Here is a 20000-nt window from a genome sequence, read left to right on the forward strand (position 1 = left end):
CATACTTCATTCCCTACATGAGATCACTACACAAGGTTAATCCTTGTTTACGTACTTGTAGTATCTGCATCTTTTTGTGCTCGCCTTAGTTGTTCTTTTACTTTCCGTAAGCATTCTTCTTTGTCTTCTAGACAAGCCTTTAAGGATGCAATTCTAGAAAAAGCAATTACAGTTGTATTCTTGTATTTTATGTATGAATATTACTTTAGATTTCAGAATACTACTTTGTTGTTTTCATAAATTGCAAAACACACACCAAGAAAAAAGCTATTTTTTTTTCAGCTAAATTCTTTTCTTTGAATCCATTGAGGGACATTGGCACCATGGAGACACAGAGCTTCCACAGAACTTTGAATAGTTTTAAGCCATTCCTAAATTAGCTAGGTTGAGTTTGGGGGATGTTTAGCAAATTTCCCTGACTCCATACTTAATAGCTACAAGTGTTGGGAATGACATAGTGGTGACCATAAATTAACCATTTACGCAGAGAATAAATTGTCAGCAAACTGGGTTATCTGAAACTTCAGTTCAGGTTTGGTTAATGCCATACAGAGTAAAGACTGCAAATGTGAGGACCAGAAATCAACAGTTTCTTCTTCTAAAATTGTCAGATTTAACTTATTCCTTGCCATCCTGAATATCGTGTCACACCGCCCAAAAAAATAACCTCATAACTTCTTCAAAAGTCCTGGTCACAGGAGTGCTCAATGTGACCTGTCTCCCTAGGAGGAGTACACAGAATAAGAGCCTCCCCAAAACAGGCTTTCAAGCAGATCTCTCTTACAGGGCCTAGTTCTCAGATCCTCTCTAACAAGGAGGATCTTGGAGACCTAGCACCCAAAACTGCCTTATCTAGTGAGGCTACTGAGGAACCAGATGACCCTCTGACCAAGAACATCCAGATGCACAACCGCAGGTTAAGATATAGTGAAAGGAATGGAGGGATGGATCCCTAAGGTGGTGAAAAACTTCCCAACTACAGGTATTGTTTTTTACTGTAGGCTGCTAAGGCTTTGTCTGCCTCCACCTTTAAGGAGATCACCAGTGAGGGCACCATTCCCAGAGGATTGACCGCTGCTAAAATTACCTTCACTTTCGCTAGTACTGAGAAAGCAGAGCTATTTACCTGGGTACTTCCTCTGATTCATGGTATGGCGCCGCCCCAGTAACAATGGTGTCCCCATCCCCTCCCAAAGGACTGTCTGTCCCATACCGAGAGCAGGATTCACCCAAGACTGCCGACAGCTCTAGCTAACAATGACTAGCTTTATAAAAAAAAAAAAAGTGGGTGTGCGGGAATGAGAAAGGTACAGATTTCTAAAGCTGGAAAGCACAAAAAAAAAAAAATTGTCCTGTTGAGACCTTTTTTTGCTACCGCTGTTACAGATAAGGAGCCCAAGTTCTAATGGAGGCTCTATAATCCTATGATGCTAGCATCCCCTAGTTGGGTGAATTAGAAAGCCCAACTCATTTAAATGACAGATTAGCACTTAAAACCACAGCATATGGCATTACAGCATACTAAACTTACTGTTGGTCTGCAGATTTTGACAGCTTGTGTTTGTTCATTTCAACCATCACCAGTTGACTTTTAAGGCTGTCCATTTCATCTTTGTATGGTGCTGAGCCTTTGGCCACCTTTTCCTTAGTTACAAATTAACAAAAGGAGAGAATCTTATTAGTCAGTGCATTTGGATCAGACAAAGTTTACATAAAATGAAATATTGACAAAGCTTAAATAACTTTTAAAAAAGTGAAACAATAAAAAGATTGTGTTAAAGACTGCTAAAGGGCACCTTTAGGTACCCTCTGGGACTGCCGTTAGTCTGTTACAGAGGATCACAGGGAACATGCCACAGGATTTACTAATCCCTTTCAAAACAGAAGGTGCCATGATTACTTTGTTTTACAAAGCCAGACCAATCTTAAAGTTTTACAATATTCCCATTCTCTTAATTTAGGGCCACCTGATGTGTATATGTCAATATTCGGGACATTCAAATAGACAGGGGTAGATTAACTAAATCTTTAAAAAAAAATAAAAAATGTTGGTGTTGCCCATATCAACCAATAAAATGCCGTTAATCATTCCCTCTGATGCAATAGCGAAATGATAGACAGAATCTGTTTAGTTGCTATGGGAAACACCACCACTTAATTTTTAGGAGCTTAAGTATATCTACCCCAGAATGTTTATTCCCCAGTATAAAGGAACCGAAGGTGATTAAACCCCTCCATTCTCAGAGATCTCATATAGATGCAGTGTCTGTTTATCAGCCAGAAATTACAAATGGACCACTATATAGTCGGCCAACACAATTGGTTTATGGAAGCTTTATGGGCAAAGGAAGAACCAAATACCAAAGTAGAGTGGGCAATGGGAAGGAGCAGGGAAAGTACAACTGGCTGGTTGACATCATTCCTCTGACTTTCTCCATATAGTGAAAAGATACACCATCCACACAGATATACAAGGCAATAGTTATAGTCAGGTGCAGAAATATTGGGACATTGACAGAATTTTCATATTTTGGCCTCTATTCACCACCACAATGGCTTTGAAATGAAACAAACAAGATGTGCTTTAACTGCAGACTTTCAGATTTAATTTGAGGGTAATTACATCCAAATCAGGTGAACGGTGTAGGAATTACAACGGTTTCTATATGTGCCTCCCACTTTTTAAGGGGCCAAAAGTAATGGGACTATCAACTCAAAAGCTATTTTATGGACAGGTGTGGGCTATTCCCTCCTTATTTCATTATCAATTAAGCAGGTAAAAGGTCTGGAGTTGATTCTAGGTCTGACATTTGCATTTGGAATCCGTTGCGGTCGACTCTCAATATGAGATCCAAAGAGCTGTCACTATCAGTGAAGCAAGCCATCATTAGGCTGAAAAATCAAAACAAACCCATCAGAGCGATAGCAAAAACATTAGGTGTGGCCAAATCAACTGTTTGGAACATTCTTAAAAAGAAAGAATGCACCGGAGAGCTGAGCAACACCAAAAGACCCGGAAGAACACTGAAAACAACTGTGGTGGATGACAGATAAATTATTTCCCTGGTGAAGAAAAACCCCTTCACAACAGTTGGCCAAATCAAGAACACTCTCCAGGAGGTAGATGTATGTGTGTCAAAGTCAACAATCAAGAGAAGACTTCACAAGAGTGAATATAGAGGGTTCACCACAAGATGTAAAACATTGGTGAGCCACAAAAACAGGAAGACCAAATTAGAGTTTGCAAACAACATCTAAAAAAGCCATTACAGTTCTGGAACAATATCCTATGGACAGATGAGACAAAGATCAACTTGTACCAGAGTGATGGGAAGAGAAGAGTATGGAGAAGGAAAGGAACTGCTCATGAGCCAAAACATACCACTTCATCAGTGAAGCATGGAGGTGGTAGTGTCATGGCGTGGGCATGTATGGCTACCAATGGAACTGGTTCCCTTGTATTTATTGATGATGTGACTGCTGACAAAAGCAGCAGAATGAATTCTGAAGTGTTTCGGGCAATATTATATGCTTCACAGTGCAGATGGACAATGACCCGAAGCATACTGCAAAAGCAACCAAAGAGTTTTTTAAGGCTAAAAAGTGGAATGTTATGCAATGGCCAAGTCAATCCCCTGACCTGAATCCGATTGAGCATGAATTCACTTGATGAAGACAAAACTGAAGGGAAAATGCCCCAAGAACAAGCAGGAACTGAAAACATTTGCAGTAGAGGCCTGGCAGAGCATCACCAGGGATGAAACCCAGTGTCTGGTGATGTCTATGCATTCCAGACTTCAGGCTGTAATTTCTACACCGTTCACCTGATTTGGATGTAATTACCCTCAAATTAAATCTGAAAGTCTGCAGTTAAAGCACATCTTGTTTGTTTCATTTCAAAGCCATTGTGGTGGTGAATAGAGGCCAAAATATGAAAATTCTGTCAATGTCCCAACATTTATGCACCTGACTGTACATTCAATATTAATATGCTGTTGATGATTTAATGGAAACTGCAGAGAAGAATCCCTTTTTCCACTGAGGACATGATCTCACACTACTTCTTTGTAAATGAAACACCCATTGGTACAAGCCTTTGAGCGATTGTGTATAAATTGTGCCCACTTAGCAACATTCTTACTGTTTCTTAGTTTAACTTCTGCCAGTGCCTCGATCGGAATCTGTACAGGCCGCAAGAGTAATGAACGGGTCTTCTATCCAGAGATCAATTCTGGTAACCACTGCCCCAACACCACTAACCTTTTATACTTTAGTATAACACACAATAGCTGTTGCCAAAACAACAACTGTATATTTATATTAAATATAGGAAGGTGGCAACTTTCTATCAAAAAGATAACAAATGCTAGCAGCAAAAATCGTAGACTGAATAGACTCAGAAGAGATGTCAAAATTGATAAAGGTTGATAAAGATTAATGTATAACAAAATTGTAATGGATGACAATCCATTCAGAATACAAAATCTTCACAAAATAACATCGATGTCAGGCATAGAATTTAGAACAATGACTAGGATATATGAATTAGAAGGCAAAACAGGAGAATACAGACAGTAAATAAAAAAAAAAAAAAAAGATATAGCACCGATAATCAGAAGAGACTCCACAGCAATCAATACAATTCACCTCAATTGATCCCTTGACTCCAGAAAACAATACCTACAGAACAATGTTACTAGAAATATAGGGCCTAATTCAGAGATGTACACAAATCCAATGTTTACGCACATCTGATGTTTATTTATCTTTGCATGTGCAGGTCTATGGCTGCGATGCTGCTCGTAGTGACCCAAATGCTGCAGTATGATTGACATGATGCTGGCAATTGGGGGCGGCAACAGCAAGAGTTACAGAAAATGGGGGCGGGTCAGCCTAATTTTGAAGCCAGGGGAGATGCAACTTCACTGGCCCCGACTGCGTGAATTAACCGTACATCTTGAGTAACCTGAGGACGCAGCAGCGGATCGCAGAAGCCAGCAGTGGGTGTCTTAACTCAAGACGCCTCCAACAGCTTTTGCATATTTTAGCGCAGGTGCTGCGTGCAAAGACACAGCTGCAGTGCTTACTGCGTAACGAACACCTCTAAAGGCACTTTGCACTTACAACTAAACCTCCTTATGTTCCAAATGTCTTTCCTCAGCAATGAACACAGCTACTGCCACGCACACTTTCAGCAATGTGAGACACTGGAATACAATGGGAATAGCTGGTGCAGTCTGGGCCCCAAGGAGTTAACTGAGACCGCGCAAGCTCTTCCTTCCCTATATCCTGCATTTTATATTTAGTGCCTTTTTTTAAGCTTCATGCACAGCAGATTTTTTTTTTTTTAACCATTTAGTTTATTTCATTTATTTTTTCTGTCGTGCTCATGCCCGCCGTTTGCTTCAACACCCCAGCTCCGGCCGGCAGAGCTCTGTCACTGCAGAGAGCAGCTTGGCCCATGCAGACTCTGCAGCAGGCTGGAAGCTGTGGGCGCAGGCAAGAGGTTTCCCACACTTGCAGAAAGCTGCCACTATATGCAGCAAGTTTTTTCCCTCTGTATGGGAGTCACCGGGGGAGGGGAGCTACCAGTGAGGGCCAGGTCCTCCGCTACCTTACTAGACCAGGGACAAGGCTCTGATTAGCAAGACAGCCTGGAGGTTGGCCAAGGGGGAGCGGGAACTTCTCCCTGTTTTCCTCTTTCCATCCTGACAATTACGAATTATATTATGTCAAGGTAGTGTATCACACTGTAAATATCAACACTAAGGTTCAGATCAGTAAACTGGACAGGTATCATATACTGATACACTGCATTCACATCATATTAATATAAACAAGGCTTGAACAGCATTGAAAGATTGAGTGAAATGCGCATTGGCATTATGCTATGTTCCATTTAAAATGTGCATTTTAATATGATGTGAATGCAGTGCATCAGAAATAACAACTAAAAGGCACTGATCTGTATGCTGGACATGAGTACCATATACTAGTAATTGTCAAAAGCAGATATAATTTACCAGCTCTGACGGCAGTATGCATGCTGATACAGATCCCCATGTGCATATAAATGTTGTGTGATGTAGTCTTCATTCTAGCACCTATCACAACCCATGGAGTTCCCTTTTTCCTGCCTGGGGTGTTGCTCACTGTTGAGAGGTGCAGGGTGCTAGAATGAACGCTATGATGCTGTGTATTTAAGACATTAGAGGGACACAACCATGTACAGCTCAGTGGCTTTGACCGCAATAAACACGTTGCCAAATATACGTGTTATATTATGCAGTGTATTTGAGACTTATTTATAAAAAAGGGGGCACAGTTCAGCGGCTCTGACCGCACTAAGCATGCTGGCACAGAAGTCCAAATGTATTATATGATGCAGTGTATTTAAGACATCATATAGAGGCACGGAATGTTAAATGGGACAGAAGCACTATATCCTGACATGGACATTTACTAACAGATATAATTCAGTGGCCCTGACCACTCAGAGCTAGGTGGCATCATTCATATACAGCATAGCAGCTCTAAACACAACAAACAGGCAGTTCACATAGGTCCTATGAAATTATTTTGAGTAGGGATTACAGCAATACTAGCACCAATTATTTTACAGAGGATAAACTGCCAAGCTCAGTAGGGATTCAATCTGCTAGAATGAAGGAAACAGTCATTGCATAATTAAAACTATCAGTGTCAACTATAATGGTTGTATATGTGAATCACAGCTTATACAAAGGGCAAAAACATCTAGATCTGTGTTTAATAATATTATAACAGTGATGGCTGTGGGATTATAGATCTTTGAAAAGTGAGCCCATATGTCTGAAGCTATAAGGACTGCAGAATAATACCCGCTTACTTATATATGAAGAACGGTCCCTACAGGGTTGCAACACTATAAGGAGTACATTAGTGTGATGGCAGTAAGCAAGGCTGCACGGTAATATTCATCTATTTATCAGTCAAACTTTGACACAACTACAATAAACACTTAATTGCCGAGTTGTATCTACATTTAGAATATTGGCAACAAATAGATACATTGTGCTTTTATATACAAACATGCTACACAGTAACCAGACACTAGCTTCAATATAGTGAAGTCAATGTGTAGAATTTGCAAATACTATAACATTATGAAAATGAAATCGTGCCTACAAATTAATATCCTACATAGGATTATTTGACTATATTTGGGCCAATGCGTCGATCCTAGAAATAGGGTTGTGTAAATTATAGATTTAATATCTTATCACTAGGATATACTACCTGTAAATGGTAGACTTTTTAATTCAATTTTCTTTTCACTATAGTATCTCATTCTGTAAAAGAATTTTCATAGATTTCGCTTACAGTCTGTCTCGATGATACTACACATTTTTAATGGAAACCAATAAAATATATTTTAACAATTATTGTCCTAGTGCACTGCCTTATAGTCTCCTCTTTTTCTTGTTGGGTTTAATCTGTATCAAAGTCTGGTGGTAGCACCAGTGACATGGCACAGGGCACCGTAGGGCAGGGGGCGCTGTTGGGGGCTGTTAAATTTTCCTGTTTATTATCACTCACTTGTGGCTTCCTCTTTTATCCCCAACATCTCCTGACCTCCCCTAGCTCTTCCCTGGCCCTTCCCCATGAGGCCATGGCCCTTTTTCAGGTGCACTCTCGTATGTCCCTATTTAAAAAAATGGAGGGGGAGGGGGCACCAATGCTCTCTGGCACAGGGCACCAAAAAGTCTAGTTACGACTCTGGGTAGCACATCCCTATTCGAAGGATATTTACATGACAAGTATTTGAAACCTGTACAACAACTGTATTTAGGCTATTATCCAGCACGGAGAAAACATAGCCATAAAGATTAGTCAGCATAGCCGTGAAGTTATTTGCATTTCTTTTAATGCAGACACATCCGAGAGGCTCATGATCTGACTTTTTGGAAGAGTTATAAAATGCAAGAATAGAATGGCTTTTGCCATGTGGGAACATTCAGAGCTTATTCACCACTAGATAACAGAACTTCCTGTACCAGAATGCCAAGAGTTTTTTTTTTTTTCCCCTCACGAAAAATAAAGCATAAAAGGGACAATATTTATGCAATAATAGTAATGACTTTGGAGCTCAGAACAAGGAAGAAGTCAACAACTGGGAGTAAAAAAAAATGAAACCATGTATATTGCTGACTACTACTGCTCGGGCTACTCTAAAGGTGCCCACACACATACCGATGTCCTCACGATACGATTTTATGGCCAATTTCCTCATGAACTTTCACGGGAGCTCCCTTGCCGTCGTGATCACGATTTGGAGTTAAAAATGTCCAATCTGACTAAAGATCTATCTTGCAGCCAATGCATTGTATCCCAGATTGGCTAATCTACCCTACAGCACGGCAGATCAGAAGATGCGATGTACGACGAGCGGGGACGCGCTTCGGCATCGTGCTCGTGAGTATAAACGCACGATTTGTACTTTTTTTTACCCGATTCGTCGTCACGATTCGTCGAAATCGGCCAAATCATGTAAAATGTCGCTATGTGTGTGGGCACCTTAACATAGGAAGGGTCAGATTCCCCTTCAGTGTCAGCAAAGCACATTAATACTGTGGAGTAAGCAAAATTACCTGGAGAACCTGTATTTCCTTTACTGCTGTCTGGAGATGTTTTTCTCTCTCAGTAATTATAAGACGCATTTCAGAAATCTCAGCTTCTGCAGTGCTTGTCCTCAGTTTTGCTTCCAATTGTGATGATTTTTCCTCTTTTCGTCTGGCATCAGCTTTGGCTGAGCTTAGTTCATTTTCCAGATCTTTGATCCTACACTGCAATCTCTAGGCAACAAAAATAAAGTTATTTCATTGCAGAACTAGAATTATGCAGCTGATAAAGTCTGCATTCATTACACATTGGAACAGAACAGGTAACCTAACAGAGACTGTGCAATTACTTAGGACAGTATGTTTGGGGGAATAGCCAGCCAATAGTGTTTGCAGTCATAATATCAATATACTCTCCCAGACTGATGCAGTTTAATAGAATAATTAGGAACATTTGGACTGCTCTAAGCACTAACATTACATGACCATAAAGGATACTACCAAAAAATCACATAGGGCATACTATACTAAAGGAAAGTGCTCATCCAAAATGCACATTAGTCTCACATGGAACATGTAAGATACTTCAAAAATGCTTCATCACCTGCCTTCTAAAACGCAACACTTCCTGATAAACGTTTACAAGGGAGAAATCTAATATATGTGCCCAATAAACCTCTAACATAAAATGTATGCAAAATACCTTTAGATGCACTTCGACAGTTTTCAGATTATCATGTAATCGTGCATTTTCTTCTTGTAAGATCGAGGAATCGCCAGATGGAACAACGTTTTGAATTCTTTGCAGAAGCGCCTTGTTTTCCTCTTTTTTCTCTTGCAAATCCGTTTCAAGTCTATTTAAATAAGCTGTGGTGTCTTGCTTCAGTCTATTTTGATTAACAGTCTGTTAAAATAAAATAAAGCTCTGTGAACAGAATCACAAGTGCAATAATTATAACCACCTGTGGATCTTTTAAAGTGTGTCAGTGAGTAATGAGTACACCTGTGCAACTGCAAGGTGATCTGGAAAAAATTAACTGTGTGGGGTTTTGAGGACAGAGTTTGAGAACCACTGCCCTAAAGGATCATTCCCTACAAACTCCTTGCTTTGTTGCAACTTGAAACTTGGCTAAACAAGATAGTGCTCCTTACACAAAGATAAAAAGGATAGCAGTCACCTCAGAGTATCATGAACTATTTAAAAACAATCCTCCTTGTTCCTTGTTATGAAACCTTTCAACTCTCCAAAAGCCTTATTTATATTTTACACTTGGTTGTACATTAGACGGTGTGATTTTAATTACATTAAGACAGAAAAAAAATAAAAATAAAATGTATCTACATTGTTTCTCAGACCCTCCATAAGAGTACAAACAGCAACCCATTTACCTTCAGTTGCTTTGTTAGACGTTTGACTAGTCCAGTAACACGACTATTTTCTTGATGGACCCCTTCAATTAGCTTCTTTGCAACATTCTGCCCATCCCTTAATTCCTCTAGCCACAAAAGGAACTGCTGCTTGCAATTTGCCTCTTCTCTAAGGTCATCTTCCATGCTATTTACAGCGACTTCCACCTTAGAAAAGCCATCTTTGACGCGCTGCATATCAAAATAAAGACATCAAATCCATAATCCAGAGAAGTTTAACATTTGCTCCTAAGTAGTAAGTACTTGTCAGCCACATCACATACCTTTAGGACTTCCACTTTCTTCATAAGAAGCTGAGTCAAGAACTCAAGTTCACAGAATTTGAGGTCCTCAGACGCAGCCTCAGACAGTTTCATGCCATGCTGTTCTAGACTCGCTGTAAGTTCATCGTTCCTCTTCTGCACTGCACACAGGTCACGTTCATAGTCATTCATTATGCTGTAATGTTCCTCTTTGATTGCTGTATTGTTATATAGGACCTATTAAAATAAACCGTACCAATAAGAAAAAAAAAAAAAAAAAAAAAAGACACTTTGCTTAAACGCTCAAGCTGTTGTGGAACTACTAGTCAGAGAAAGCCTTTTAGGACTTCTAGCTTTCCCACAGTAGAAGTGCCACAGGTTTACTATCTGTATTATAATTCATATAGCATAGAGCTATACCTTAAACTTAGTGAGCAGAGCTTGCAGATGGGCATTTAGTTTGACGTTTTCGGTCAGCAGATTTCCAAACTCCCTGGAGAAGGGCGATGAGAGGGATTCCTTTATTGCACTCATTGACTGTTTTTGGGCTTCTATTTCACTTTGTAGCTCACTTGAGATGTTCTTTAGAAAACTCTGATGATTGGAACAAACATTGGATATCTTCACCATAAGACTCTGTTAAAAGAGTAAAATTTGAACATTACCATATTGCACACAACAGTAAAAACAATGCAACTGCCAGCAATGTATTATCAGCAGTACCGTAAATTCTTGATTTTTGTTTTTAAAAATTTCTGTGCGTTCTGCAAGTTCATCTTCTTCCTCCACGGGCTCATTCTGTATTGAAGGCAGAGCTGTAATTTCTTTCTCCATGAGCTCAACCTTCTCACATAGATCCCTATTTTTTCTCTTTTCATCCTTCATTTCCTAAAATAAATACATTTATTAATTCAGCAGACCTATGAATACAACAATTCTAATAGGACCTAGTAGCAGAAGTCTGAACCTGGAGCCTGACTGCTCCATTACCAGTTAAAACAAACATTTAGACATTTGTGAGATTATGCTATATGGCTTGTACAAAGTATAGATTACATTTCAAATGCCACTAAAGTGCTAGGATAAGTAGTAGACCTACCTGGTGTAGTTCCTGCAGCTCTTGCTGCACAGAAGAGATCTGCTGTAACAGTTCATTTATTTCACCGACTTTCTCAAGCAGACGCTCATTGCTCTCATCTCGCTCTTTCGCTATCGCTTGAAGTTGAGTCTGAGTAGTGTTCAATGCATCCCGTAACTGAGCAGTCTAGTGGGAACATTAGATCATGGATTTTTTTTTTGTTTAGGAAATCTGGAGTACATCATCTTGTTTTCATAGCTCTACATTAAATGATAAAATATCAATTTAAGGACTCCTAAGAGCATGGATTTCCTTAAAACCTGGACTGTAAGAGCCGGGTTTGGAAACCTCTGGCCTAAACAATTTGGAATGAACGCCTAATATTAATCATATTTCAGTTGCCATGTCACTGGTTCCTAATAAATGGAGACTGCATTTTCATAAATATTGGTTCCCTTCGTACACACCACATATCTGTCTACACAATTTACTTGTTTTTAACTTAATTTGCTTAGTTTTTCTTTACGGTTCGATTGGACATTCTCCCCCCCTATCAAGAAGCTTTATTTATATACACTTACATCTTTCTCCTGATCTTGCAGATTTGCATAAATATTTTCCTTTTCGTTCCGTGCTCTCTGCAGCAATTGCTGGAACTGCTCCTGTTCCTGACGAAGAGACGCAGTGTCCAGCTCACACTGGTGCACTTGTTTTTGTAATGAAGCCTTGTCAGTCTCCAGTTGTCGAGTGGAAGTATCATTGAAGTTAATTTTCTCTTGCAGTTGTTTGATCTCAGCTACTAGGTCATCCAATTCGTTAGACTTCTGATTTTGGTGCTGGGCATAGAGATCATGTTGATGTTGTAGCTGCTGTATTTCCTCTCTGAGCTGGTCAGCCTGGTTTATTGTGGGGAAGACAAAAAAACAAATCTCTGTAGCATAATATAGGTAGATTAGACCAGAATAGGGCAATCTGTCTCTCCTGCGGTAACAAAGATTTCCTTCCCAGTTTAGCTTTCCAAAATGTCAAGGCCAATTACACAAGAAGTTATCATGTAGACTTTGGGGGACTTGGAAAACTAATCTAGTCTTTAGAGCAAATCCAGTTATAGTAGGTGCAATTCTGCACCTTGGCAAAACAATGTTATACTGCCAGGGGAAGGAGCAAAATAAACAAACAAAAAAAACGAAGTGCTCAGAAAGATGCAACCCCTGACTTCAGTACAACTTCAAAAGTGCCGGGTAAGGAGAAGTAATACTCAGTGACACTGTCACTCTGAAAAATAAAAATGAAATGGACGGTCAATAAGACCCAAAATCATAACTCAATACCGCTTGGCGTGAGGGAGGGAATGCAGTGTCCACCATTCTGACTCAGAGAAAAGGATTCAACGTTAAGTAACCAAAAATCCAATTTTCTCTTTCGTCTGGGCTGGGGGACACTGGACCATGGGATGTCCAAAAGCAGCCCCCATGGGAGGAACGCTCAGATTGCCCGGTCGGAGAACTGTACGCCAAAAACGGGCGTCCCCGGAGGCAAAAACATGAAACCTGTAGAACCGCACAAACGTGTGGACAGAGGACCAGGTAGCTGCGCTACAAACCTGTTCACCCGAGGCCCTGTGATGCGCCACCCGGGAGGCTGCTACGGCCCTAGTGGAATGAGCCAACACCCCAGCTGGTGCCGGGCACCCTGCCTCTGAGTAAGTCCTTGAAATCATTGAGCAGAGCCATTTTGTAATGGTCTGCTTTGTGGCTGGCCAGCCCAGTTTGTGAGAGTCGTAGAAAACCAAGAGAGAGTCAGTAAGATCGAAGTTCTGTCTAAATAAATGCGTAGGGCCCAGACAACATCCAACAGTTATAGATCGTCCTGAGGACTCTGAAAATGAGAAAACAGGAAAAACAAATCTCCCGGTTTAAGTGGAAACCTGAAACCACTTTCGGTTGAAAAGAAGGAACCGTCCTGAGCACAGCCCTATCATCATGGAAAACAAGAAAAGGTGATTTGCAGGACAAGGCCCCCAACTCAGAGACCCGCCGAGGCAATGGCCATAAGAAAAACCACATTACAAACCGATGGTCCACGGATTCCAAAAATTGAAGTCGTAAGCCGGCCTCCAGACCGCCCTGCAGAAATGCTAAAAACCTTGGCAGGTGAACTGGGCAGTATGTACTCCCCGCTGCTCACACCACACAATATAGGTTTTCCAAACGCTGTGGTAGTTCTGCGTGGAAACCTGCTTCCGCGCTCGAAGCATGACTGACTGAAGGGAAAAAAGCCCTGGCCCTCAAGAGCCCAGTCTCAACACCCAGGCCATTAAAGCCAACTGAGGTAGGCCTTCCTGACAGAATGGCCCCTGTAGTAGAAGATCTGGACGCAGAGGCAGACTCCAACCCGGCCCTGCGGCTAGCCTGAGAACCGTGGCGAACCACGACCAGCGCGGCCAGTTTGGAACCACTAGGATGACTGAAACCTACTGCTCCCCGACTTGACAGAGTACTCTTGGTAGCATGGGAATTGAAGGAAAAATGTAGGCCAGATGGAAGTTCCAGGGAACTGTCATGGCATCCTGGACCCTGCACAAAATCGAGGGACCTTGCAATTGTGGTGAGACTCCATCAGGTCCACCTCTGGCAGCACCCATCTCTGGACCAGCTGCTGGAAAACCTCCAGGTGGAGAGACCATTCCCCTGGCAGGAACATAGTCCTGCTGAGGTAGTCTGCCTCCCAATTCTCCACCCCTGGTATGAAGACTGCTGAAATTCCCGGGAGGAACGTCTCCGCCCAAGAGAGAAATGAGACTTGCCTCTGCCATGGCAAGTGTGCTTTTGGTTCCGCCCTGTTGGTTTACATATGCCACTGCCGTGGCGTTGTCCGATTGGATCCTCACTGGTCGCCCGCCAGGAGGGCCTGAGCCCCGCACAGTGCCAGATAAATGGCCCAGAGCTCCAGCATATTTATTGGGAAACCTATCTCTTATGACGACCAGGTCACCTGGTGAGACAGGTTCTCCGTCACCGCTCCCCAACCTCTGAGACTTGAGTCTGTGGTGACAATAATCCAGTTGGGAGTCACCAAGGACCGACCCTGGAGGTGATCGGTAAGCAGCCACCAGCGAAGTGACTGACGAGTGCTGTGTGACAGAACCAGCAACTGAGAAGGTCGTCTGAGCGTCCCGTCCAATTCCGGAGAATATCCCACTGGAGAATCCGTGAATTGAAGCGGCCGTACTGGATGCTCTCGAAGGTAGAGACTATCGCGCCTACTCATGTCCAGCCAAACGGATGGCCAAGGGGCAGATAGCACTTTCCTGACTAAGTCCTGAAGGGCCCGGGCAAGAAACCCCTTTCCAGTGCTGTATCAAAGATCACCCCCAAAAACGTCAGACGTTGGCACGGCCTAAGGTGACTCCTCGAGATTCAATATCCACCCATGATGCTGTAACACCTGCACCGTGTGATCCAGGTGGAGCTGAAGTTGGGCAGCGGAATCCGCCTTTACTAGCAAATCGTCCAAATAGGGCATCACAGTTATTCCCTCGGAATACAGTAAGGTTGTCATTGCTGCCATGATCTTTGTGAAGACCCGTAGAGCTGTAGCCAAACCGAACAGCAGAGCCTGGAACTGGTAATGGACTCTTCCGACCGCGAACCTGAGTAGAGACTGATGCCCCGCCCAAATCAGTATGTGGAGATCTGCATCTCTGATGTTGATAGACGCCAGAAACTAGTTTGCCGACATACCCTGGATCTCTGATCGGAGCGACTCCATACGAAACTGATCCACCCACAGGCTGGCATTCAAGGCTCATAGATTCAAAATCGGCCGATAAGTGCCGTTGGGTTTCTGGACTAGGAACAAGTTGGAGCAAAACCCCTGTTCCTGTTGAGAATGTGGAACAGGAACTATAACCCCTTCTGAACAGAGGGAACTGATAGCCTGGTTTAAGGCCAGTCTCTTCTCCTGCTCCCTGGGTAATGCTGGAGTGAAGAAACGTTGTGGCAGCTTCCCCCTGAGGTCGATCACATAGCCTCGGGAGACAATGCACCTTATCCAGGTATCTACTCCAGAAGCTACCCACCTATCTCGGAAAAGAAGGAGAAGGCCCCCTACCTTCGTTGAGACCGGATGGGCTGAGATCCTGTCAGGTACTCGGCTTCTCAGATACCCAGGCGCCTGAATGTGCCGGAGAATCTACCCCGGGGGGCAGAACCCCTACTGGGAAAAGAGCATCCTCGGGCCCCCTGACCTCTAATCGTTCCCGCTCCTCGAAAGGAAGAACGGAAGACTCGGAAACGTGAGCCCTTTAGCTTCCGGGGGCACCACAGGCAGGAAAGTGCTCTTTCCACCTGTTGCCTCGGATAGAATAGTATCAAGCTCAGTCGAACAGGATGCCGCCACAAAAAGGCAGAGACTCTAAAACGAGTTTAGATTCGGCTTCCGCCTCCCAGGCACGAAGCCAGAGTGCTCTGCGTGCCGCGACTGCCGTGGCTGAGACTCTAGAAGAAATCTGTGCTCCATCTTGTGCGGCCTCACACACAGTCTGCAGCTGCACGTATCTGTTCCGCCAGTACCAGTAAGTCCTCTCTGGATGAGTCACTGGCACCAATTTGTCAGCCCACTTCTCCATGGCTCGAGAGACCCATGCAGATTCCAATAATGGGCGAATAACCACTCCGGCACCCATAAAAATACTTCTAAGGCATCCCTCCAATTTTTTGTCCAGCAGATCCTTAAAGGAGGCCGCCCCTTGGACCAGCAGAGCCGTGTGCTTTGCTAAACAAGCCACAGCTGCATCCACTCTTGGAGGCAGCTTCCACTTAGCGACCTGCTCCTATGGAAAGGGATAAAGGTCTGCAAACTTACGAGGAGTAGCATACTTGTTATCTGGGGTCTTCCAGGCTTCCTCCAGCAGATCTGAAGGATCCTGAGACACTGGGAAACGAACGACCCTCTTACGCCTCCACTTAAACGGCCCATCCGCCCTAGCTGAGGCGTCAAGGTCCAGACGGTCCAAAGACTGTCGTACTGCCATAATAAGGTCCTCTACGCCCTGACTTGACGCAGAGTCTGAACCTTCCTCGTCGGGCAGAACCTCCTCTTAGAGTTTCTTCTCTTCCTCCACCTAGGGATCTGACTCCAACAAGACACTGGATGGAGGACGACGCTTATGCATAGGTTAGACTCCTCAAAGAAGCGTTCCATAAAGGCAGATACTTTCTCGACCCCTACCGCCGAGCGCTCCATGGTACGGACCCAAGGAGGATCAGGACCCTAGTAACCACCCCCTGCAACAGCAGGCGGTGAGGGAAAAAAAGGCGCTGCTTGGGCTAATTCCTCTCTACAGCGGAGCAACATCAGAGAGTGAACGGCTCATAGCCTGAGCCCATGCCAGCTCCTCCGTAAGCGAAGTGGCTCCCCCAGCGGGCTGCGCACACGTGGGCCTCAGCTGACAGTCCATACACAAAGCCCCTGCATCCAGTTGTCCACACGGCAATTTAGCCTGACACTGGGCACATGTAAAAAATATAGCCATAGTGGGGTTCTGGCCCTTTGTGGACTTTTTGTCCATGATTAGAGCACCCCCCTTCCTGCGCTGCCCTGCCTCAGCAGTCAGCCTAGAAAGCTTTTTCTTTCCTTTTTGAAAACAAAATACAAAAAATATGAATATGAATGAATATGCAAACACTCCAAGCAGACACAAGAACAGATTACTGTACTACTGAAAATTACTTAGCTGTACGCTGCAGAGGAAAAGGAGCTTGCCCTGTCCTCCCTCCATGCTGTTCAGGATTGTGTCCTTTAAAAAGCTGTGATCAGACTTCCAGGGAGCCTGCATTTTGCCACTGGAGAGCAGGGGGAACCAGCAGCCATGGCTCCTCCCCCCGTCACACTGAAGCGAGCCTCACCGCTCCTTCCTTCAAGTGTTACTCCCCTCAGTGGGGAAAGCACTTGGACTGACCCGCATTTACCTACAGCACCTGGTATTCCCAGGTGGTCTCCCATCCAAGTACTAACCAGGCCCAACACTGCATAGCTTCCAAGAACAGCATGTCCAGTGTGGTGTTGCTGTAGGTCTCACCTGCAGTCGGTCTGTAGTTGGCGCTCTCCCCACAGGAGCCGCCAAGAAACCCGGCAAGATGGCTCCCACCATCCAGGACCACGCTGACTGCCTGCGGCTCTACCAGGTAACGGCAGCGCGCTATCCCCGGGCCCAGACCGTCTCTTCAGAGACCAGAGCGTGTGGAATGGGGGAAGCGCTCAGCGCCATCCCCCCCTTAAATGCAGCTCTCACCGCCGTTTTACACTCCAGCTGTGTGCTGCTATCAGCAGCGCACAGTACCTATAGTAAAAAATAAACATAACATTGCAAATAAAGGAAAAAAATCCCTAAGCTAAAACCAGGGCTGCAGAGCAGCCCTGAAACAACGTGCCTCTCTCCACAGGCACTAAACTTGACACTAAAATCAGGGGTTGCAGAGGGGAGGAGTTCTAGATTTGAGTGTTAGTGCCAAATCCACGCCTTCCCACCTACAACCCATGATCCAGTGTCCCCCAGCCCAGACGAAAGAGAAATAGCAACTACTGTGTCCAAAAGATCTACCAGTGGAGTGTATATAAAGAGCAGCCCTTTAAAAAGCAGAATGTTACTTGGTTCCAGCATTTTCATTATTTGTAATCCAGTTCTCCACTATGTTGCCATTCTATTCAGCAACTAGATCCCTAATGAACCATTCATTATTCTAGTGTGTATGCAGGCCACAAACATGCTTATAGGAAAAAGCAGTTTATTGGCATGAAGTGTTGAAGGAAGTTGATTTTGATTAAATATACAAAAGTCATTTATTGACTGACAATTCTGCTATAGTGTCAGCACCCTACATCTATCAAACCTGAAACCAATAGAGAAGGGAAATATACAGCGGTTACACATTTTTTGCAGATGAATCTTGTGCTTTCGCACGGCTCATGCTCTGTAGCTGAGCATACAGATCAAAGGGCAATGCTGAGACCAACTAAAAAAAAAAAAAAACTTGCCTACAAGCAGCTAAAGGGGTGTAACATGCTGTTCTCACACAGGCTAAGTTTAGCAAGGGTGTGTTAACAGGATTACAGACTATGCAGAGTCGTAGATACGTCTGTTCTCATACTACTTTTTTGCACAAAAGATTGGGCTTGTGTAAGTGCTTTCGAATGACTGCACCAAAACACATAAATAGGGGTGGTGCAGATGCGGGATGTAGTCCGGAAGCAGACGGTCTAAATGCTGACCGCCGGCTTCCAGACACTGAAATCGTGACTAGGGACAAATAACAGGCGTCTAAATCTAGACGCCTGTCATTTGACCGATGTCGGGAGACTGGCACCCAGCATCCCGATCGATCGGATGCCGGGCACCGCAGCGGACAGCCGCGGGGGGAAGGGTTAGGGCTCCCAGGGAGGACTAGGCACCCCTTCGGGAGGTTAGTGTTAGGCACCCCCAGGGGGAGGTTAGGGTTAGGCACCCTTAAGGAGGGTTAGGGTGTAGAATAGGGTTAGAAAATACTTACCTTTAGGACGATCGGGATTTCATCCGCTGTCGGGATTTGAACACGACGGCGGAGGATTTAATACATATCACACCCGCAGATGCGTAGACTATAGTCAATTTTAAAGATTCTTTTAATCCCATGAGTGGAGTGGTCACATAGTAAGCGGCATTCTCCAATACGCCCATAGAGGGCGGCTAGAAGGTAATGTTCCGGCAGCTACAGGACTTAGGAGGCAGTGTGCTAGCCCCTCAAGTCCAACCACACTCTCCCCCTCCTCGGCCAAAATGAAGGGCAATCCTAACTGTACCAGCGGTGGCTGCAGTAAGACAATCTTCCTGCAGCCCAAACTCAACAGGGCTCAACGCAGACATGGCTACCCACACTACTTCGTCAAACTGTGATTTTAATAGGATTGCCCAGTGTCTAAAGCTCACTGCAGCTGAGCTTCCCCCAAAGTCACTTCCCATACTCCAGGCAGTATATTTTATATTTTTCTTTAATTGTAAAATATTTTTTCCAAAATAGGTCCCCAAAATGAGCTTTTATTTTAAATGTAATAAATTGTGTAAAAAGCTATATATCCTTGGTTCAGTATATTTGTATTACCAAATCTGCATATTTGTTAAAAAATATATACTGAAATCAGTTTTAAATAGCTATGTAAATCATTTGATTTATTAAAAAATAAAAATATATTTTGGGAACATTTTTGGAATTGTTAATGGAACAAAATATTAAATAGTAAGAAAAAACAATGAAGTGTTTTTAAGGAAAACCATCTAAAATGTACCTCTTTCTGTAGGATCTCCTTGGAAAGTTGCAGCTCATCCTTATCCTGTGAAACGCTTCTCAGTTCTTTAGTGAGTTCAAGTATTTTCTGAGAAGCTTCCTCTTTTTCCACTGCTACTTGTCCCAGCTCTGAGACCTTGCTCTTTACTTCCTCCATAAGCTGTTCTAGATCTGCAGACAACTTCTGCTTAGACTGAACAAGAACCTCTCGCTCACCAACAGCCTCTGTCAGAAGGGTAATCTTTTCTTGGAGCTCTCTTTCTAATGAAGATGACTTGTGTAAAATAAAGACAACAGAAATTAATATATATCAAATATTGAAAGATGCTAA

At 43.4% G+C, this 20000-nt stretch overlaps 1 protein-coding gene across 2 annotated transcripts in view; it reads right to left on the reverse strand.

Moving 5' to 3' along the window:
- The window catches only part of CENPE (centromere protein E), a 123898-nt gene that overhangs the window by 4815 nt on the left and 99083 nt on the right, over window positions 1–20000 (reverse strand). For both annotated transcript variants that reach the window (XM_088453245.1, XM_088453244.1), the window contains exons 39-49: window positions 19671–19943; window positions 11930–12244; window positions 11370–11534; window positions 10994–11158; window positions 10691–10906; window positions 10292–10507; window positions 9990–10199; window positions 9304–9504; window positions 8631–8834; window positions 1532–1644; window positions 56–153 (exon numbers count right to left, since the gene is read on the reverse strand). In XM_088453245.1, the coding sequence (XP_088309371.1) occupies window positions 56–153; window positions 1532–1644; window positions 8631–8834; window positions 9304–9504; window positions 9990–10199; window positions 10292–10507; window positions 10691–10906; window positions 10994–11158; window positions 11370–11534; window positions 11930–12244; window positions 19671–19943 (2176 nt within the window). The remainder of the gene's footprint in view (window positions 1–55; window positions 154–1531; window positions 1645–8630; window positions 8835–9303; window positions 9505–9989; window positions 10200–10291; window positions 10508–10690; window positions 10907–10993; window positions 11159–11369; window positions 11535–11929; window positions 12245–19670; window positions 19944–20000) is intronic.

Source organism: Taudactylus pleione, unplaced genomic scaffold (genome assembly GCF_031769625.1).
Source record: "Taudactylus pleione unplaced genomic scaffold, aTauple2 ptg000573l, whole genome shotgun sequence".
Lineage (NCBI taxonomy): Eukaryota > Metazoa > Chordata > Amphibia > Anura > Myobatrachidae > Taudactylus > Taudactylus pleione.